This window comes from Nesoenas mayeri (genome assembly GCF_963082525.1).
Source record: "Nesoenas mayeri genome assembly, chromosome: 22".
NCBI classification, from domain to species: Eukaryota; Metazoa; Chordata; class Aves; order Columbiformes; family Columbidae; genus Nesoenas; species Nesoenas mayeri.
Genome location: NC_137572.1, coordinates 5,820,206 through 5,841,221, shown reverse-complemented (window position 1 = coordinate 5,841,221; position 21,016 = coordinate 5,820,206). Strand labels below are relative to the sequence as shown.

Below are 21,016 nucleotides of genomic sequence, written 5' to 3'. Positions count from 1 at the left end.
TGTCTAAAGAGGATTCTCCAGCATTGGCTCAGATGCGTGCTGCTGCTGCCAGGGCTGCGAGCACGGGCCAGCCAGTCACCCCTCAGATTCCCCAAACAGCACCAGAGCACAAAGAGTAACTCCCTCCAGCCTCCCCATGCGAGTAACCTGATGTGTACTTGTTAGTCTTGCATAGGTGATGCGTGGAAGCGGCAGCAACGCTGAGCTCTGCAGTCAGCCGGCCTGCAGGGAGCCCGTGTTCTTCACGGCTCCTCATTGTCCTGACAAGGGGAATAGGAAGCTGAAAAACCAAAGCCATGGTGGCTGGGATACTGAAGCACCCCAGAAACCCTGCTCTCCTCCAGCTGAGAGCCAGGCTCAGCCCTCTGGTAGCAAAGCCTAAAAAGCCTGAGTGTGCTCATTGCTCTCCTACAGCCTTGCAAAAGGGGCACACTTCTCCCTTCTCAGGCAGCTCCTCCATTTAGACGGCAGAAGGAGGAAACAAGAGGCCTGAGTGCAGTCTGCCAGGTAGTTTTCTGGTCAGACCTTGGGGAAAAAAGCATCCCTTGCTTTGCACCAGCCCCTGTGATTCCCAGGACACATCAGCTTTGGCTTGGAGATACCAGAGCATCTATCTGCACTCTGCTTTGGATCTCAGAACACTGCAGGCTCGAGGCAACAGGCCCTGAAACAGCAGAAGTTGTCAACAAAGAAAAGGTAAATCTTTCTGCCTGCTGCAGACATCAGTTATTGTGCTTGCTAGCAAGAGCTACAATCTGGTTACGTAGCAAATGTGGCTAGCAGACGCCTCCAACAGCCTTTTGCCCTTTCAGCACCATCCTTAGTTCTTTGGAAGCTTCTCAAGGCAGGCCTGGGAAGTTCTGCTTCCTGGCAAGAGGCAGACAGGGCCCTTGAGCTCCTGGAATAATGATCCAAGCCACCCGCCCCTTGGGCTCACAAGTACACATTGAGCGTCTGGAGGATCATCTGGCGGCATAGCGGGCAGTTGCGCTGGTAGATGGCCTGCTGCAGGAGGACTTCCGTGCACTCCTGACACAGGCACAGGTGCCTGCAGGGCAGAAGCAGGACTGTCTTGGTTTGGTCTTGACAGATGACACATTTCTTACGTTCCTCTTGTTCTTTCAGGAGCATCCAGGGGTCATCATCCAGAGTGTCCTCACCATCCACAGCTGCTGCATTCAGCTGCTGTCTCCTCGGAGCTTTCCTCCAGGAAGTGCTTGGCTCGTCCCTGGGAGGCTGGAGACGCTGTCCTGCTGCGGCGCTTCGACTCAGAGCAGGCCGCGCTGGTGGTACCTGCTCCGCATCCGGCTGGTCCTCATGCTCAGCTGGCAGCTGGCCAAACCCCGCCAGCGGCAACCTGCCAGGAGCTGCAGCTCTCAGGACAGGGATGGCTGCCCCTCGCTGGTTGCTTTCCCGGTTCATTGTTCTGCCTCCGCGGCTCCAGTTGGTCACCTGCAGGCTCCAGTCCACCAGCCTGCGCCAGGTCTGGGAGGCCATGGCCATACCCAGTGTCAGGACTGCCATCTGATAGAGCCGCCATACCTCCCGCTGCAGGCGGTGGTAGGAGGGCAGTGTGTTGAAATAGCCCAGCACGTAGCCTGTCAGCGTCCAGAGCAGCCCAGGGTTGAACACAACGGTGCTGACAGCAATAATGAGGAGGAACAAGCCCAGGCCGTAAATATTTACAAAGAAGATGTTGATGAAGAGCTTTGCGACAGAGACCAGGAGCTCAAAGGCCAGCTGGCAGGGCGACCAGAGCAGGATGGACACAGCGATGGCACCACTGGAGATGTGCGCGAGGAAAGCAGCCAGCAGGTCTGTGACCCTGAGGAAGGGGCCGGCGACGGAGTCCCACAGGGCCACGAGCAGGGTGAAGAGGTTCTGCATGCCGATGAGGCAGACGTTGACCAGGCTGTTGACCAGGTAGGCCAGCAGGCTGGTGCTGATGGCCAGGCCCTCACAGAGCTGCCTGGCCAGGGCCTGCCCGCAGCCCAGCAGGCCGCAGAGCCCGCGGTGCAGCAGCTCCCTGCCCCGCAGCGCCAGGTGCGACAGGAGGTGCCCGGCCACCTTCAGCCCCTCCAGGCCGCAGCAGCAGCCCCGCAGCAGGGCGGCCAGGCCCTGCACGGCTCCCAGCGCCAGGCCGCAGGCCGCCCGCGCCAGGGAAGCCAGCGAGAGGAGCAGCCCGTCCCAGCACGCCAGAGCCCCGGCGGCGGCGGCCGCGGGGAGGCTGCAGGCCGCGGCGAGCAGCCAGAGCAGCGCCGAGACCAGCGAGGACACCAGGAAGAAGTTGACGTCCAGCACCAGGAGCAGCAGGTCCAGGACCATCCGCAGCCCGCGGAACAGCACGAACAGCAGGTCCATGGCGGCCGCAGGAGCCCCGCCGGGGCCCGCTCGGCGCCGTCAGCCGCGGACGGCTCGGGGCCCCGCGATGCTGGGCGCCGCCATCGTCGCCCGGTGCCGCGCAACGCCGGGCCAATCGGCGGCGAGGGCGGTGCCTCTCCCTGCCGCCCATTGGGCGGTTCGGAGGACGCGCCGGAGGCGCGGCCGCTGGGGGCGTGGCCGTTGTGGGGCGGTGCGCCTCTGGTTGGCTGTCGCCGCCGGGACGGGCCCCGCCCACAGGTGCGCATTTAAAGGGCCAGCGGCGCGCGTTCAACCGGCGGAGCCGCCGAGCTCGGGGCAGTGCGGACCCGCTCCCAGCGGGGCGGGAGGAAATGGGGGGAGAGCGGGGCGGCCGGGGCATGGTGAGCAGCCACCTCACCCGTGGTCTCAAGCAGCACAGGGAACACCCACCACCCGCAGGGTCCCTGGAGCCGCACACGTGGTGAGTTTGTGGCAGCCTCAGCCCTGGCATGGGGAGAGGTTGCACTTGCTAGCGGGGTACCTGGGGAGTCTTAGGGACAGGGTCAGGCCAGGGCAGCGCTGCTCTCACCCCACCAAGCAATTTCCTGCAGGAGGTCCTAGAATAAACCCACGGCCCTGGCCTGGCCCAAGGTTATGGGCCCAGAGCGTTTCCTGTCATCCCTTCCAGCTTCCTGGGCAGGCTGTGGGGCTGCCAGCATCTCTGGCCTTCACCCTGCTGTGCCCCCAGGAGATGGCCCAGCCCCGCCGCCCTGATGCTGATGACAAGCTCAGGGAGATCCAGCCCTGGAACCCAGGGCTTTTTAAGAAAGCAGAGAGCAAGTGGAGCAGATGATCCATGGGAAAGACATCTGCAGCCCCAGAAGGCACTGCCCAGCACAGGGCCAAGGAGGGAGGTGCTGCACTGCCAGGCAGCAAGCGAGGAGTCCCCCTCCTGCAGCCACCTGCCCCATCCCCTGCGTGTTTCCCCCGTAACACTGAGCTGGGGCAGGAGCCACGGTTGGTATGGGCTGATGCTGCTTGGTGCTATCTAGCTCTCCTTGAGCCACAGCACAGGCTGAGCTGCCAGGACAGCAGATCCATGTGTGTCTGTCTGTCTGTCCCTGCCCGGGATCTGTCCATGCCCACCTGGGGTCTGTGCTGCCGGCTGGCTCTCTGCCAGCCCCCTCCCTTCCCTGCCTGGCCGGTTTTGGCTGTGGACTCCCTCCCAGCGGGTGCCTGGATCCCCCTGGCAGTGTGTGCGCCTGTGCTCACGTGACAGCCAGGATGCTTTCAGCATTTATGGTAATGTTTGGATTTCTCATTGCCTTAGCAAACAGGAGAAGGAAAAAAAAGAGCTGAGCCAAGGCTGAGTGTATTCCACTCATTCGCTGCCTCCGCCTGTGCACCCGCCTCCCCCTCCCTTCTCCCAGCATCTGCCCAGGTCTCTGCCATGCCTGGGGCACCGTGCCCCCGCAGGCTCCCCGCTGTGGGGCCACAGAGGGGCAAGGAACAGCGGCAGGGTTTAGAAGTCACAGCTCCATAGCAGGGCTTCTCTGTTGTTGCTCCGTGCTCCGGTGGGCAAAGGAGAGCCCGTGCCCACTCTCCTGTGCTGTAGGGTGTCCAGCTCCACAGCATTCAGACTGTCTGAAGAGAGGCGCAGGGCTCTGGCACACCGGCACAGGACGAGAAAGGGTGCAGGAGGCTGGGAGCACTCAAGGGATCAGGTTCAGGCTGGACCACTGACTTGGCTGGAGCAAAGTGGAATGGGGCTCCTGGTGGAGGGGCTGTGAAGCTGTGGTGCGGGGATGGAAAATGCCTCCCTGGGGCCCTGTGGGGGGCATCAGAGGTCCCTGCCAGGGTGCTCAGCACCTGGACCATGGCCAGGACTCCTCCTTGCGAGGAGGGTCCCCCCAGCTGTCCTCACACTTGCTGGAGGTCTGGGCATGATGCCACTGTATTCCCAGCTGTGCCTGTGGCAGCTGCTGGCAGCAGGACGGGGTGGGCCATGCTTGTGTGCCCCCTCTGCTCATCAGCCTCTCAATTCCCATTTAGCATGGAGCAGATGGGTCTCTGGGCTTCACTGATGCTGACTGGGACCACCACAGCACATCATGAGGGTGCAGGAGCCTGGGATGCATGCGCACCCCTGCCTGCAGACCCACTGGTGGCCAGGGGCTGGGCAGTGTCCTGGCTGTGCTGGCACCGAGCCCAGCACAGGCTGCTGCATCACGCCTTTGAGCTGCCTTGCTGCTGCTGAGCTCACCGCAGCTGGGCACCTGCCCTGCGCTTTCGGGAGACAGGGCGGTCAGCAGTAGGACTGCCTCTGCCCTTGCAGCTGCTGCATCCTTGCAGCTTTTAGCTGGAAGCAGAGAGAGGAAGGGAGCACTCCCTGGGCTGGGTGTCATGGTGCTTGAGGAGCTCTCTGGAGCCCAACATGCTTGCTGGGTGGGATCAGAATCCTGTGCTCTGGGGTCCAGGCTGTGTGGAGCCTGGGGCCAGGCTGTCAGTGCTGGGGCTGCCTTGTATCACACCGTGTGAAGGTCCCAGCGGACTGGCTGCGAACAGGCTGTGGGTGGCAGAGGAATGGGAAAAATGAGGTGAACAAAGGGCTGGCAGCACAGCCTGCAGCTGCACAGCAGGGAGATGGTGCTGGGGACCACCATGGCTCCCTGCCTCTCCAGGGGGATGTGCAGCTTCCCCAGCACCTTCCTCTGCATCCTTAGGCCGATGCTGCAGGGGCACGTCCTACCCTGCTGCTGCCCTGAGGCAGGAAGGGTGTTTTTGGGGTTTGGGTCCTGCTAGCACCACACCAGCGCTCCCAGCATGCTGGCAGCTGGCCAGACAGCTGAGACCACCCCCAGGGTGCCTGTGGACCCCAGACCATGCAGCAGCCCCGTTGCTTGGGAGAAGCCAGCCAGCGTGGTCCTCCTAGGCGCTGCCAGCAGCCTTACCTCCGGTCACCTCAAGATGCCCTCTCCAAGGGCTGGGCAGACACCTCAGCGTGGTGGTGGATGCCTGCAGCCCCATGCTTGCAGGGCAGGCTGGAACAATAGCTTGTTCCGGTGCATCCGCTCCAGGAAAGTCCCCATCCCCACTCGGGCTCAGCTCCAGGACGGCGTGGGTTGCTCTTCCTCTGGCCTTAGCCTAGCATTGAAGCTGAAGGTGGTGGTGTCCCTCACTGCACGCATCCCCGCTGGTAGGGAATAACAGCCGGCATCATGCGTGCTACATGGTCGAGGCTGCTGGGGAGAGCCCATAGGAAGTCTTGGGATCTGGAGGGTGCCCATCTCTCCCAGTGTCCCCAGCAGTGAGCACCTTCCCTGCTTTTGTTTGCCCTGCAGATTGGTGGAAGAGTGGGAGCACGAGGGCTGCCTGTTATGTTTCTGGAGGGCTGTGTGGTTCCCCACAAAGGGAGCTGGGATATCTCTCTCCTTTGGAGCTTAGCCAGACGGCCCTGGGAAAAGCAATTCCTCTTTCATGGGAAAGTCCTGCAAGGAGAAATCCCTGCTCGGTCCGGCCAGCCCCACAGCTCCCCTGGGCCCTGGTGCTCTGGCGTGTCCTCGGTGCTGTGGTGCTGAGTAAGGTGCAGGGCCAGTGGCAGGGGGACGTGACATGGGCACTGTGCCCTCGCCGCAGTGGGGATCCTTCCCCAAACCCCTCCAAAGGGATCTTGAGGCTAATCTCTCATTATGCGTTCTTGCAATTGCTCCTAATGAGCTGTCCTGGGGGAGCCCCAAGCCTTGCAGACAAAGCTGGGAGGAAGGCTTCACTGGCTGGGGCTGCAAGCAAGCGTGGGGGTGATGCCAAGCCCCTGTGCTGGCTTGTCCTCCCTTCCTTGGCAGCAACACTGCAGCAAGCCAGGAAAGCTAGGTGAGTTAGAGCACAGGGCAGGGACATTCCTTTCCTCCTCCCCATTCCTCCTCCCCATTCCTCTTCCCAATTCCTCCAGGCAGCCGCAGCGCGAGGGCTGTGGCGTTAGCGGGGGTGATGAATGAGCAAGGCCAGGACCCCTGCCTGCCTCGCTCTCTGCCCAGCGGCCCTTGTCGTGGGGTTGCCGCGTGGGCGCTGACGGCAGCTGCTCCTCCCGGGGTGTCCCACTGCCAGACCCCCGCTGGCCGGGTGCATAATCCACCCCATTGTGTGGGTGAGTGCCCGGCCCCAGCCCATCTGGCGCTGAGACAATGGGACCTTTTTCCGGCCGGTGCTGGGGGGACATGAGCTCAGAAGTCTTCCAAAGGAAAAGGCCAGTTTATAAATAGCCATCCCTGGGCTCCCAGCTTCCCCCTGCTGCCCCGTCAGCCTCCATCCCACCCAGCCCTAGAGCTTGCTCCCCACACCAGGGCAGCAATGCAGTGGGGCTGGGAGAGGAGACTGGGGCAAATACGTGGCCAACCCAGCACGTGCAAGCAAAAGGGCAGGACATGGGTGTTTGCATGCTGTCCCAGGGCTGCACCTGCTCCAGGACGTGGGGAGTCTGTACCCCTGGGATGTCAAGTGACAGGCCCTGAGCAGAGGGTTCCTTCCCCTGAGCCTTGGCAGTGGCTGTGGGCTGGCTAAGGTTTCCCCACGAGTGCTTGCCCCCGCAGCTGTCCTTGTCCCTCCATCCTGCAGACAGCGAGGGCCAGGCCCCTGGAGCAGGGTGCGAGGGGAGGGCTGCATGGCTCCACAGCCTTCCTCGCCACCCCTGTGCTGCTCCCCGCAGAGCACGGCCAAGCCTATGATGTTGCTTGCATGCCACAAGCCATTTCTCACTGGGGAGCTGGAGCTCTGGGGCTCCTGGGTCCATCCTCTGACAGCGGCACCATGACTGGGGTGGGTGCTGGGGGCAGCGCTTTGGATGGCATGGGGGTGAGTGACCCTCAGCAGCTCGGGTCCTCTTCAGGGCCTTGCCACTGCCCCGCATCTGGTGAGCCCGCAGCCGTCTCCATGCAGCTGCCCCGGGAGGTTGTGCTCCTCCGGTGCAGAAATCCAGATGTCACCTTCCTTCCCCCCTTCTGCTCACGTCCTTCCTTCCTCTGCCTGCCCAGCCCCTCACCCGGCTCCCACTCCAGGCCCCCGCTAAACAAAGGCTCCGTAGCCATGGTTAATAATCCCAACATAAAGGCCCTGCAGAAGAGGAGAGGAAGGAGAGGGGAGACACAAAGAAGCCACTGGGAGTACAGCGAGGAAGAGGGGGTGGAAGGCGGCGTTTTCCTGAGCTCTAGAACAGGGGCTTCGAAGACAGTTCCCGGAGATGGGCAGGGTGGAGGTACCCCAGGGCAGCCTTTTGCCCTCATGGTACATCTGATACCACATCCCTTGTGGTCTCCTGCCCAGGAAACAGGGAGCCAGAGGTCAGATAGCACAGGCAGGTCACTGTACTTACCGCGAGCACGACGCATTGTGTGAGCCCTAGAGCACCCCAAAATGCGGCACCAGGAGCCAGTGGGAAGGTGCCTCGGGGGTTTGTGCCCCGAGGCCGTGAGCCTCAGCGCTGCTGTGCCCCAGCGGCCGGGAAGCAGCGGGCTGTTCTTGGGCAGTGTGGGAAAACACGGTGCTGGCCCACATCCCGTCCCTTCCCCGGGGAACGGGGCCCCTCTCGGCCCTGCCGGTGTTGTGTGAGGAGGTGCAGGCCTGGGCGGATGTGGCAGCCGCCTTCCACCCTGCGCGTCTGCCTTTCATCCACCCCAGAGCCGCGCAGGAAGCCGGCGGGAGCGACAGCTCATCGCTCACCGGCACGGGCAGGGGGCTTGATGGGAGGCAGCCGGCACATGGGTACCTGGGCACCCCACAGACACACCTGGAGCCACTTGGGCTGCTCTGGGCCCCATCAGCATGCTCAGGGGCTGGGGAGGGCATGGGGCCCCCATCCCCGTCTGGGGCATGCGGAGCAGCATGTTGGAGCACGCACAGCGAGGGAGCGGAGTGCTGCCTGACAGCACCGCCCTCACTGGGGCCAACTCGCTCCGGCAGCATCGGCAGGACCCAGTCAGCCCCAGCAGGACCCAGTCAGCCCCGGGGGTCTCACTGGGAGGGCAGGGAAAGGTGGAAGGAGCCGAGGGGCGTGCTGTGATGCAGCCTGTGCTCAGCCCCACGCTCACTTCTGCTCGCTGGCTGCGGAGAGCCAGGCTCAGCAGGAGCCAAAGGAGAAAGGCAAATGCAATTACATGCTTCCAGATTGCGCCTGCAACTGGTGATGCTCAGATAACGCGTGGGCAATCAGCCCTACCCTGGGCAGGCTGTGCCCATGATTCGCCCCATGGTCCCCATGTTTCCAGCAGAGAAGAGTGGCTGTTGGGGCAGCTCTGATCGGGCCAGCGAGCCCCTGACCCCAGAGGTGGATGGACGGCGGAGGAGAAGAGTGCTGAGAGCCATGGCGGTCCAGATGCCCGTGTTCTCCCAGCTGCTAGAGGCTGAGAGCAGCCCTGTGCCTTGGCTGGAGCTGGACCTGCGTGCCCTGACCTTCCCACCCCGGTTGTGTGTGTGGGACCGCGACACACGGGAGCCTAATCCACACTGTTTGTTTGCATAGCTGTGAACGGGGGCTGAAGCCAAATCCATTAAGCAAGCAAATAAATAAGAAGGCGTGAGATAAAGCGTCGGAGAAGAAAGATGAAGCTGGTCAGCCTGCTGTGCTCCCCAGGCAGAGACCCCAAGCTTTATGGGTGCCACACACAGCGTGACGGGACTATTTCATGCTGGCTCTGAGGGGAATGGGCCTTTGCTTTCAAATCCTGCCCATCTTCCCCAGAAACATTAGTTTGGTAGGGAAAGTGAGTTTTCTTCAAAGCTAAACAGTCTGAAGGGCAGAAGCCCGACCAACTGGAGGCATGGCTGTTGCAGTAATAGAAAAAGCTATTTCAGGGTGGCATGCTCCGTGCTGCAGCGCTTGGCCAGCCTCTTTTCTCCAGAGAGCAACTTTGCCCTTTCCAACTGCTGGGAATTTTCTGCAGAGGTTTTATTAGAAACACTTAGCTTTATTTTAAACACAGAATAAAAGTTAGCACCAGAACAAAATGCGCGAGCGCTGTGTCATCTGAGTTCTCCCACTTGTTTGTTTGACTTGGTGGATACTTTCCCGCGGGAAAGCAGGACCCCTCGGGCCCACCTGCCTCACAGGGTGGCATTTGTGGGGCTTAAATTGCAGTGTTTGTACAAAATGGAACATCCCTTTCCCTCCTTCAAGGGGAGCAGAGCCTGAGGCTCCTCTGGTGCTGCATCCTCCCCTTCGGAGGGAGAGGAAAGTGTGAGCATGTTGTCAGGGGGTCCCCAAGGCTGGGGCATCAGCTCCAAGGGGTGGCTGCTCCCAACGCAGGCACGGAGCTTTTGCCACTGTGGCTGTGAGAGCATCCCTGCAGCAGCGGGGCCAGAGAACAGATCGTGAGCAGCCTGCGCCTGATGGCACAGCTCCCTTGCACTTGTTACTCCCAGCAAACACACCACCCGGGAGGAGGCCGCCCTCCTGCACAGCAAAGTGGAGGCTAAGAGCCTTATCACTGCCCAGCATTGCCATTTTAAGCAAGTAATCTCACGGGGAAAAAATGTAATCATTTCCGATGAATCATCAAGTCTATTTGGCTGGGAAAGTGAGGGGGGGGGGCTGGCCAGGCATGCAAAGGAGGCAGGAGGAGGGCATGGGAAGGGCCGCTGCATGGCACCGGTGGGGGAGTGGGGCTGGGGCCCAGCACAGGGTTGCTGGGGCTGGCAGTGTGAGAGGTGCTTGGGGACACCCAGGAAGGACGCTGTGGCACAGGGGAACCTGCAGCTTGGCCCCGGAGTGACTCAGGGTGGCTGGAGAGATGCAGTCTAGGCTGCCCAGGACCCAGAGCACAGCTCATGCTGCAGGAAAAGCAAGCAGAGGAGAAAAGGGGATATGCAAAGGTTCAGAGTCCTTGGGCCCAGAGCTGGAGGAGAACACTCTTGTTGCTCCTGGGAGATGCTGAGGCTGCTCTGGGCCTGTCCTCATGTGAGGTGAACGTGGGTCAGTGAGCTTTGGGAGTCCTGTGTGAATAGGGAATGTATGGGAGGCAGAGGAGGGCTTTGAGGGAGAAGAAAAGGCCAGTGCTTTGTCCCCCAACACAACCCCACGGCTCTGATTAACCCAGGTGCAGAACCAGGCTGCAATGGAGCAGGGGCACTGAACCCAGGTGTCCTGCAATGCTGGCTGTGGGCAACTCGCCACACCTTGGGAGGTTTGTTGTGCTCCCCCACGCCTGCATAGGGGCCCGTCTTTGGGCTGCAGGAGGAGAACCGTTGTGCTTGGGCTGGGTGTTTGCCCCTCGATAATAGCAGCCTTGTGCAGCCCTGAGAGCCCCTCCGCCCCCGGGCCGGCCCCCAGCCAGCCGGGCTGCTCTGGCCACCGCAACTAACGGCTTTTCCACAGCCGCTCTGTTCAACAGCTGTGCAGGGGTGCTGCGCACCACAAAGTGGGGCCGTGCCTTGGGGCCCTGCCTCAGGGACGGCGCTTTGCAGAGAGCGTCCTTGCAGGGCTGAGGGCAGCACATGCAGGGAAACCAAGGCAGAGCAGGGCCTGGGGCGCAAGCCCTGTAGAACTTGGTGAGTTGCCTGAGACAGCACCACTGTCGTGTCCCTGCTGCTTCCTGGGGACCCCACTGTCCCCATGTGTCTCTCAGAGCCCAGGCAATGATGAAAAGTGTTTTGGTCCCCCTGTTTTTGAGTTTGCCTTTGCAGGTTCAAAGCCAACCCAGAAGCTGTGGCTGGGCTTTGGGGCAGAGCAGGGCTGAGCAAGGCAGTGGGTCAGTTCTGCCCTGAAGCACTGCCAGCCAGATCCACTGACCCCTGGAAGTGGGACTCTTGGGGACTGACCCCTTTCTGGCATTCCGCAAGCCTCTGTGGAAGCTGGGTCGACCCCACACCTCTGCCCCCTCCCCTGCTTAATGATTTCCACCTCCAGCGCCCGGCAGTCTGCTCCTATCAGCCCGTGCAAGCCTGGACAGGCAGGACTTGGCAGACTGCAGGTCTGCAAGTAAAGCTGGAGCGAACTCCTCCAGCAGAGCTAGAAATGCCTGAAAACGACCTGTACCGAGACGGGGAGAGCATTTGCTCGGAACTCGGAGTTACGGGACCTTCTGGCAGAGCCGGGCGCCCGCGACGCGCGATGTGTCACCCGGGCGACGCGCGATGCCCGGGGCGGGGTCCGCACCCCGCCGGCCGGGCTGGGCGCTGCGGGGCTGGGCGCTGCGGAGCTCGGCGCGGCGGCGCCCGGCCGGCTGCCGCTGGGGGGTGACAAGCGGCCGCGGGCGGTGGGCAGGCGCCGCACCTTCCTCCTCCTCCTTCACCTCCTCCTCCTCCTTTGCCTGACGTCAGCCCGCGGCCCCACTCAGTCGCGGGCGGCCGGCGGCGGGCATGGCTGGGGGGCGGCGTGCGGCCGGGCTCGCCCTGGGCTGGGGCTGCTGCCTCCTGCTCTGCTGCGGTGAGTGGCGCCGGGCGCGACGGGGCCGGTCCGTGCCGGGCCGGGCGGTGCCGATCCGTGCCGCGGGCGGGCGGGCGCACCTGCGGGCGCGGCGGCGCGGAGCGCTCCGGGGCGGCCGGGCAGGGGCTGCGCTGCGGAGCGGCGGGTGCAGCCGCCGGCGGGGCGGGGCGAGAGGCCTCGCAGTCCCCGGGCAGGGCTGCCCCTTCCCCCGTGCTGCCGTCGCCCCGCGGGGCGCCGGGCTGCAGCCGAACACCGCTGGGGTCGGCCGGCCTCTGCCCTGCCCGGCCCTTTCCTAGCGCTACGCTGCGCGCTCCGAGGGGTGCAGCCGGCGCGGGCTGCCCTGCAGAGCCGCCCCGGGGCCAGCCCAGGCAGCCAGCAGAGCTGACGCCTTCGGGGTGCTGCCTGGCTTAGGGCTAGGAATGCCAAAATTGTGGTGCCGGGGGGCCTGGGTTTGAGCAGCCCCTCGAGCCTGTGCCCTCGGCTGTGCGTCCCCGGGCTTCGCGGCGGCGGCGGCTCTGGATGTGGGGAGCCGCGAGTGCCCCATTCTGCTCTCGGTAACCCTTTGCAGCCCCCCTAAGGCAGTGCAGGGTGCGGGATGGCGTCTGCATCGCCGGGGAGGCTGGTCCGGTGGCCGGGGAAGGTGGACGGTGCAAGGCAGGTTGCTGGGGCCGTGCTCCGTGGGGCAGAGGAAAGGGTGTGAGGGGCAGGGTGCCGGGGTGCCCCCACGTGTGTTCAATGTGCAGCAGGGTGAATTGGTCGTTATTAGGAAGCATCCACCCCTTTCCTTCTAAGGAGTTTTCCCCCGAGCGCTTTGTTTCTCTTGGCTTTTTTCACGCTTTCTTTTTTTATCCACTTTCCAGTCAATTTTCACCTCCAGGGCGGGGCGGGCGGGAGGGGTGGGGGGGGTGTAGGGAGCTGCATTTCCTGACCTGTCCTGCTCCTCACAGCATGCCGTCCCCTGGCCGGGGGCCAGGGAGTTGTCCCGGTGGAGTGGCTGCTCCCCAACGCCTTCTCACCTTGTCCCTGCCCAGCCGTGCTGCGGAGGTGGCCCCAGGCGCTGGGGAAGCCTGCTCTGGCCAAGGCGTTGGCGCGGTGGGAATGCTGGACACTAAAGCCAAAGGCAGGCTGCTTCCACCGCTGGCCCGCGCTGGGATCCCCTTCCTCACAGCACATGTGCCGAGCGAGGTGTTTATTGGTTGGCGGCATTGGTGTGTTTGCAAGCCCAGTCGCAGTGAAAGGCTTGATGCTTTCCAGAAGAATGAGGGGCCACAGCCAAGACATCCCCAGACGGGCAGGGGGGCTCACTGTGCTGCCGGAGCAGGGGGCTGAGCCCACACTGGCGCTGGCAGTGCCACCTTGGCCCCTTCTGCGCTGCCGTCTCCAGCTGTTGGGTCTCTGTGGGTGTTGTTACCCGGCTGCATGCCTGGGCTCGTGAGCCTTTCCTCTCCCGGTGCCCATGGCTGGGTCTTGATGGAGTGGTAGAGTTTGTTTGGGTGTGCAAGGTGCCAGCCCCTCCTGCAGCAGAGCCTTGGCTCCCTCCCCGTCCTCAGCACAATGAGGGCTGGGGCGGAGGCTGTTGGGTGCTGCCGGTGGTGCTGTTGCTGCAGGGCTGGGGCTCTATGCCCTGTTTCTTCTCTCTGTGAGAAAGAAGGGGCGCAGGTGATCCCACTTCACAGGAGCTGGGGGACCTATGCAGGGTGGCCTTGCCAGGGCAGCACAGAACATGTTGAGAGCAGGAGGGATCTGGCCACAGCTGGTTTCTGTGAGAGGGGAGTAGACACCTTCGGAAACCTCAGGCATCCCATGTGCAGCTCTAGGCTTCCGTGGTGCCCCTCCTTTCACTGCTCTGTGCTGAGGGCTCTGTGCTGGGGACTCTGCGCCGCCAGCGCAGCCGCGCTCCCTGCACACCTCGGCTCCGCAGGAGGCTGGCGGAGGGGCTGTGCTACTCCCCACCCCCTTCTCCGGCTCTAAAAGCAAATCTTTGTTCTTGTGGAGCTCTGGCTGCCGGCCGGCTGTCCGCCAGCCAGATGGAAAGGCACGGGAGCTCTCCTCCCTTCCCTGCTTGCTTGCTGCAGACGTCCTCTCTAGATCTCTAGGTCTGCCGCTGGAGCTGTGCCAGGGGCTTGGGGCGCACAGAGCGGGCTGGAACTCAGCTCTGCAGCCGGGCTGCTCCATGCGTGGCCAGTGGATCTCCAGCCCTTCCTAGATTCCCTCAACAAACTGGTGGCTGCAGTCATGCTGGGTGCAAGGGTGGACTGCCATGTCTCCAGAGCTTGCCATGCCGGGGTGCTTGTGCACAGTGCCTCTCTAGCCGGCCCGCACACCTCGCAGGCTGTGGGGTCTTGGAGCTGCAGGAGGAAGCCTTGTGTCCCCAGGGTTGTGGGGGGCTTTGCGTCCTCCAGCTAGCCACACTCATGGCGTTCTGGGTGCTCCTTTCAGCCTCGGGCAGGGCTAGTATTCAGCCTGCCCCGGAGGAGGTGGGGAGCAGCAAGCCCTTGTTCCAGGCAGAGTGGGGGCTGCAGCATACATGTCCAGCTCCTCAAGGGCAGTGGATGGGTGGGAGGGACGTGCGCCTCATGCCAGCCCCAGATGCCAGCCATTCCCCAGCTCTGAGCTCATGGTTTGTGCTGCTTCGCTGCCTGGGTGAGGGCTCTCATGCCGAACAGGTCGGTGGGGCAGGCCAGCGACTCTCCCTGCCCCAGGGCTAGCTCTGCCTGAGGCTCGTGCTGAAGGTCTAAAAATGATGGAGGGGGCAAAGTCTGGCCTGGCTGCCTGCGGCTCAGAGGGGTCAGGGCTCAGGCAGGACACAGGGGGCAGCCGGGGCGCACCCCGGCCCCAGGCATGCCCAAATCCGCAGGTTCCTGCTTGTACCAGGCAGCCAAGTTGTGGCTGTACAGGTGGGCAGGTACCTCCGATGCAAAGTTATCTTTTCCTGTGTACACTCAGTCCAGCTTCCTGACCCCAGTGCATGCTTATCTCTTGGGCTTTCACCTGTTTTTCCAGTACCTCCTTTCCTGTGCAGAACTTTTCTCATCCCTCTTTACTTGGTGCCAACTGCATTTTGCCCAAGGGACAAGTGATGGCCAAAAGCTGGCTTTTTGGGGTGTTCTGAGGTTGCTAGTCCTGTGAGCCAGGACCCTTGTTTTGGGCAAAGCGCTCGTGGCTGCATTTTGGGGCTGTGGCAACACGTAACCAGTCCAGACAAAGAGTATTTTATGGGCACGGCGTTGCCCTTTGAAGTAGCCCCACTTGCAATCCTCCGTGGCTGTTACTGAGCAGCGCTATCAAGGGAGCTGTTGACACAGCTGGTTTCCTCCAGCCTCTTGTCTGCAGCTCCCACACCTGCGCTGGGCCGTGGGTGCTGAGCTGGCTGACCATGCTGCTGGGGGCCAGACTGCTGTCCCCTCCTGCAGGGCTGCATGCAGATGCCCATTGCTTTGTTACCCGCGGGGCCAGCAGCGATGGCACTCCCAGCTTTCCCGTGGCACAGCCCTTGTCTGTGCTGCGCCCCGCTGGGGTGTCCTCCTGCCAGCCCCTTGGGAAGCTGCTCTGTTCCCTGCCCTGGATCGATAGCCATTACTTTCCCCTGCTGCTCTGGAGCACGGCCAGGATCTCCATTACTGCTGCGGGCAAGCGGGCAGCTGAGCCGGGAGGGAAGGTGGAAGGTGGGGTGAGCAGGCTCCGCTCTCCAGGGGTGCAGCGCTCCCTGTCTTGGCGGTGTGCAGGAAGATTTGGGGGTTGAGCGGTCCAGCTGCCCATTTCAGCAAGGCTGAGGTGCCATGGGGAGGGCAAGTCTGGCAATGGGGTGAGTGATTATCTCCTGGTGTCCCAGGGAGACTACTGGTGTGTTTCCTGGCCCCTCTTTGGGAACAGGGTCGGTGGCCTGAGCCTGCGGGTTCTCTGGATGCAGAAGGCAGCACGGTGGCGGGAGCGGGGCTGTGCTCCTGGGTGGCACCCCCGCTGGGCTGGAACATAATGCTTGGGGGATGCTGGTGCAGGACATGGCTCTGTCCCACGCCCTTCAGGGGACGGAGACCGGGACAGGCCTGGGCTCAGCTCTCTTGCTCGCTCAGACGTGGCGGCTTCCCTGTGCTTCCCACCCGTGATGGTATCTGTCCCACAGCTGTAGCCAGCAAGCTGGAAGTCTCCACGCCGGCGGTGGTGGAAGTGGAGAGTGGGGGCACAGCCAGGATCGAGTGCAACTTCTACATCCCTGGAAATGATTCCTACACCTACATCAACTGGTTCTACGTGAGTGCTGGCCGGCAGCGGGGGCCGTGGCTGGTGGGCTGGGGTGCAGGCTAGCCCGTGGCTTTCTCCTGGGCTCCCTGTCAGCCCAGCTTCCAACTCCTGCCTTGCAGATTGACCGCAACAACTGGGTGAAGCTGTGTCACATCGCGGATGGCAAGATCCTGGAAGAAAACGCAGGCTACAAAGGGCGGCTGTCGGTGGGCGAGGACAAGGCCCTCTCCATCAGCAGGGTGACGACGCAGGATGCCAGGACCTTCGTGTGCCAGGTTGGGGCAGGCAGCCATGGCACAGGCGAGAACCGCACTGAGCTCCACGTCTACAGTGAGTGATGGGGCAGGAGAGCAGGGCGGCTGTGCGTCTGCTCTGTGGGGCCGGCGGGGGATCCCATCCCTCCTAATACATGGGCTCTCCTCCCTTGCCTGCTTCTTTTTCCAGAGGTTCCCGAGGCCCCTGAGATTGTGGCCAACCCAGCGGGCATCTCCGTGCACAGCAGTGACATCCCGCAGGTGAGGAGGGGCCCTGCGTGGGGCTCCCAGCTGTTCCAGGCTCCCCTCTCCCCACGGGGACGTGCTGTGCTCACAGCTCTCTCTGCCAACGCAGATTGCCCAGTGCGTGAGCAAGAACAGCTTCCCAGCCCCAAACATCACCTGGCACAAGAACGGGCAAGAGCTGCAGCAGGAGGACAAGAGTGAGTGTCATGGGGACGGGGAACCGCGCCTGCCTGCCTGGGAGAGGGGCTGGGGCACTTGAGCTGTCTGGGCCTTCACTAGCTGGGGGCTGGCAGCCCACGGCCACCCCAAGCAGCCCTGTGCTCCCAAGAGAGCCCTCCTCGCCTCCCCGTGCGCTGGGAACAATGGCTGTGTCCCCTGCAGTGGTGAAGATCACGGCCACGCGGACTCGCGAGTCGAGCGGGCTGTACACGGTGAGCAGCACCCTCTTTGCCCGTGTCACCCGGGAGGACCGCAACTCCCTCTACCAGTGCACCGTGCACTACTGGCTGCGGGGACAGAGGCACACCGTGGAGTCGCAGCGAGTCAGTGTCACCATCTTCTGTGAGTTGGGGGCTGGGGACATGCCTGCTGCCCAGCGCTGCGTGACCCTGCGCCAACCCTCCCTGCTCCCTCCTCCCCAGACCCTGCGGAGCACTTGAAGCTGCAGGTCATGCCATCCTCAACACTAGTGAAGGAAGGGGATGACGTGAAGCTGGTCTGCGAGGCCGATGGGAACCCAGCACCTGTCTTCAGCTTCTTAAAGAGAGAGGTGAGGCTGGAGGGGACCCGGGCAGACAGCTTGTGTCCTGGCTGCTCCTTGTCCCCTGCCCGGAGGGCCATGGGGCATGGGCTGCAGTGGCTGGAATGGAGGGTGGCTGTGGGGCATGGGCTGCAGCGGCTGGAATGGAGGGTGGCTGTGTGGGCCTAAGGGCTCTGCTTTCTCCCCGCTGCCTCCAGCTGGAGGACAGCTGGCAGGACCTGACGCCGCTGACGGGCCCCAACAGCGGGGTGCTGAACCTGCACGATGTGAATAAGAGCAGCAGTGGCCTGTACAGATGCCAGACGCTGGATCTGGATGACATGAGGCAGCTGGAGAAAGATGTGGAGCTTGTTGTGAACTGTAAGGCGGAGCGGGGGGACCCTGCGCCCCTCGTGCTGGGTGCCCTGTCCCTCCCACTCACCCTGCTCTGGTCTGCATCGCTCTCCTAGACATTGAAGGGGTCCATGTGAAGATGGAGCCATCCTCATCCCCTCGGGAAGGGGACAGCGTGAGGCTGAGCTGCAGTGCCCACAGCCCCGTGGCCCTGGACTACCAGTGGAGGGATGAGAAGGTGAGCAGGCATATTGTCGTGCTCAGGGTCAGTGAGCTGGGGCTTTGCAGCAAGCTGGGAAGAGCCAGGAGCTTGCTTCATCTCTCCTGAGAGATGCCAGGGGTAGGATTCCCCCTTGCATGGGTCTGTGTTGTGCATCTCTACCTCTTCACCTCCTGGCCAGTACTGCAGAGAGGTCTTGTGCTTGCAGGCTCCCTCCCGGTGTGTAGGAGGGCGGGCTGAGCCCCTTTGGACGGCAGCAGAACATGGGGAGCTGGGTGCAGAAGGGCCTGGTGTTTGGGGCTCATTGCTGGGGGCATCCCTTCCCAACAGGGCAGGAAGGTCGCCGAAGGGAACCAGCTCTTCCTGAGCAACCTCACCTTCGAAACCTCCAGCAACTTCAGCTGCAAGGTGATGGCACCAAGCGTGCCAGGGCTGGAGCAGAGCAAGCAGGTGGCCGTGACTGTTCAGGGTAAGAACGGGCATGTGTGCGGGTGTGCTGCCCTGCCAGAGCGAGCCCCAGCCCACCCAGCATCGGTCCTGTTCTCCTCTGAGAGCTGGGGGTGTTTGATGTGCCCTCTCCACAGGGAAGCCGCGGATTGTGGACATCAGTTCCCCGCTGTATGTGCGGCAGGACGAGGTGGTGAACCTGACCTGTAAGGCCATCGCTTTCCCCAGGCCCTCTGTCCACTGGAACGTCAACGGGACGGTGAGAGCTGGGGAGGGTGCAGGTCCAGGCCGTGCGCTGGGGAGGGTGCAGGTCCATTGCCTCAGGCACTGAATCCTTTGCTCCTGAATCTCCCCCTCGCAGGCTCACGAGTACATTGAAAACCAGCACGTTGCCAGCAACCTGACAGTGCGTGTGAACCATGACCTGCTGCGGGCGGGAGCCATGTGCAAGGTCTCCAACGCGCTGGGTTTCAGCGAGAAGCACATCCAGCTACTGGGTGAGTCTCAGGCACTGCCCTCTGTTCCGGGAACCCAGAGACACGTTGGTCACCCTTGCACAGGCACAGTCCGTGCTGTGCTGTGCTGTGCTGCTGAGCTCTGTCTCTTTGCCTCCCTTCCTGCTCTACCAGTGGAGCCCATCAGAAAAGGTCAGTCCCCTCACTGCTCCGGGTGCGGAGAGAACGTTGCCTGCTGGCTGTTGCGCTGCATCTCACTGCTCCTCTCCCCCTGCCGAGCCACGGAGACTCTGTCTCCTGTTTCTGCAGCGGTGCGGAAGCTGCCTGCTTTGCCTCAGCCTGTAGACCAGCGAGGCCACCAAGTGCAGCTTCCTGCAGCCCGGGACAAAAGCAAAGGGGTGGCCTGATGTCTTGCAGGAAACACTGTAAGACACCCTCCTATGGCATGCGAGCAGAATGCAAAGCATGTTCATGCAGAAATTGCCCGAACAGAGAATTTTTGTAATGACAGCTGCATCCTGTGGGGCGCTGGAGAAGCACCGAGAACTGGAGTCCCCATGGTGCTTTTTTGGAGGAAGGGGTCCTTCTCTTGCCCCTAAGGGGGTGCGGTAATGCAGAAGCTGGAGAACATCAGGTGTTAATTTCTTCCACTCTTCGTGTGTGTAGATCAAAAGACATCGGAGAGCAAAGGGGTGATCATTGTGGCAATCATCGTCTGCATCCTCGTGGTGGCCGTGCTGGCGTCTGTCATCTACTTCCTGCACAAGAAAGGCAAGATCGCGTGTGGCCGCTCTGGGAAACAGGACATGTAAGCACTGCTGCCCGCCTGCCCTCCCGGGGAGTCCTTGGGGCCGGAGGTGCTTGCCATTACTCATGCTTCCCATCTCATAGCACCAGCTGCTCCCAGCCCAGTGCGGGGGGATGCAATAGTGGGGGGGATGCGCTGTGCTGGAGTCTTGGCAGCCGCTTCCAGCTTCCCCCAGCCTGGGGTCCGCACAGGGAGGCGATGAGGAGGACAGCAGAGTGGTAGAGCAGCCGATGGACTCCTTCCCGGGGCGGGACTGGGCAACCCAAAGCTTCCTCTGGCCTTTCTCTGCCCCGGCCCCACTCCAGAGCATCCCCTGGGATGGAGCCCCAAGGGCTTGGCCTCACTCAACTGGCCATGTGCCCTCTTTGGTCTCGCAAACATGTCTCAAAATTGTCACCTCCCTCCCCTAGCACAAAGCCAGAGGCACGTAAAGACAAGATTGTAGTTGAAGTTAAGTCAGATAAACTTTCCGAAGAGGCGGGGCTCCTGCAGGGTGCCAACAGTGAGAAGAGACCTGCCGCTGACCAGGTAGGACAGAGCGTCGTGCGCTGCCCTTCCCCAGGGCCAGGGCTGCTCCCGGCGCTGGGAGCAGAGGTGAGGAGTGCACGGGGGCGCTGCGAGGTAACGCTTCTCTCCCCTCCGCAATTCCAGCCCGCATGGGCCTCCATCATCCACCATCAGCGCTCGAGAGGGGCCGCGGGAGGGAGGGGAGGTGACAAAGCTCCCCAGAGCAGCCCTCCCCTGCGCATGTGCCGCTCTGCTCTGTGCCAGCCCCTGGCACCTCCCGGGAGCACGCTGCCGTTCTGCTTGGCACTGCCTTCTTCCGCGCTCCTTGGAGCCAGAGACGGTCCCCAGGGGACTCTGTGACAACTATACAAACATCTCTGGGCCGGAATGGGAGTGGAGGCTGCGGGAACGGGCCCCGCTCCGGCATCTCTGAGCTCTCAGTGCAGGATGAGATGAGTCTCCCAGGCCATGTGTTTGTCTTGCACTTGGGACTGAGAGCCGCCAGGGGCCTGAGCAGCTGCTCACAGCATCGGTGCCAGACCGTCACTGTGCTAAGGCAGGGCTTGTGTGTCCTGCAGAGCCACAGGATGTGGCACCTGAGCTTGCAGTGGGTGTTTTTTTGCCTTAGAGCAAGAGATAACCTCTTCCTGGTCCTGCTGCCCAAGCAGCTCCTGCTCAGCGCCTCCTGCCCTGGGGCAGATCCTCAGCCCGGGCTAGCAGCTCTGCCCCATCGCATTGCTGCCCATCATGCAGACACCTGCAGTGAAGGACCTGGTTTTATGTTCACCCCTAACTGCTTTGTTTTTTTCCCCTCCCTTTCTGTTTTGTCGGACTGAAGAGCGAGAAATACATCGATCTGAGAAACTAGAGAGGGAATCTACTAAGTGCTTTCTTCCTTCAAGCCTTTCCTGCTCTTGGATTGCCTTGTCCCACTCCTGCTCCAGTACCTGGGGAGCACAGCCAGAGACAATTACTGCGTCGCAGTGCTGAGC

The 21,016-nt window shown here is 62.4% G+C and overlaps 2 protein-coding genes across 3 annotated transcripts; one reads left to right on the top strand and one right to left on the bottom strand.

Moving 5' to 3' along the window:
* Nucleotides 1-933: 933 nt before the first annotated feature.
* Nucleotides 934-2,361, bottom strand: RNF26 (ring finger protein 26; the record flags this gene model as incomplete). The annotated part of the gene is made up of 1 exon (XM_080357900.1): nt 934-2,361. One exon carries the CDS (start codon nt 2,359-2,361, stop codon nt 934-936), a length of 1,428 nt encoding a protein of 475 aa, XP_080214026.1.
* A 9,301-nt stretch (nt 2,362-11,662) lies between these two features.
* MCAM (melanoma cell adhesion molecule) lies at nt 11,663-20,994 on the top strand. 2 transcript variants are annotated; one of them, XM_080357848.1, is made up of 15 exons: nt 11,663-11,752; nt 15,876-16,003; nt 16,114-16,324; nt 16,439-16,509; nt 16,604-16,691; nt 16,876-17,055; nt 17,136-17,263; nt 17,452-17,614; nt 17,704-17,825; nt 18,138-18,276; nt 18,392-18,513; nt 18,616-18,751; nt 19,376-19,517; nt 19,928-20,045; nt 20,863-20,994. In XM_080357848.1, the coding sequence occupies exons 1-15, from the start codon at nt 11,686-11,688 to the stop codon at nt 20,890-20,892; spliced, it is 1,845 nt and encodes a 614-aa protein (XP_080213974.1). In that variant the 5' UTR covers nt 11,663-11,685; the 3' UTR covers nt 20,893-20,994. The 2 variants fall into 2 exon arrangements, with proteins under 2 accessions (XP_080213974.1, XP_080213975.1); XM_080357849.1 differs by lacking the exon at nt 19,928-20,045 and having other exon boundaries at nt 20,863-20,962.
* The last annotated feature ends 22 nt before the right edge of the window (nt 20,995-21,016 follow it).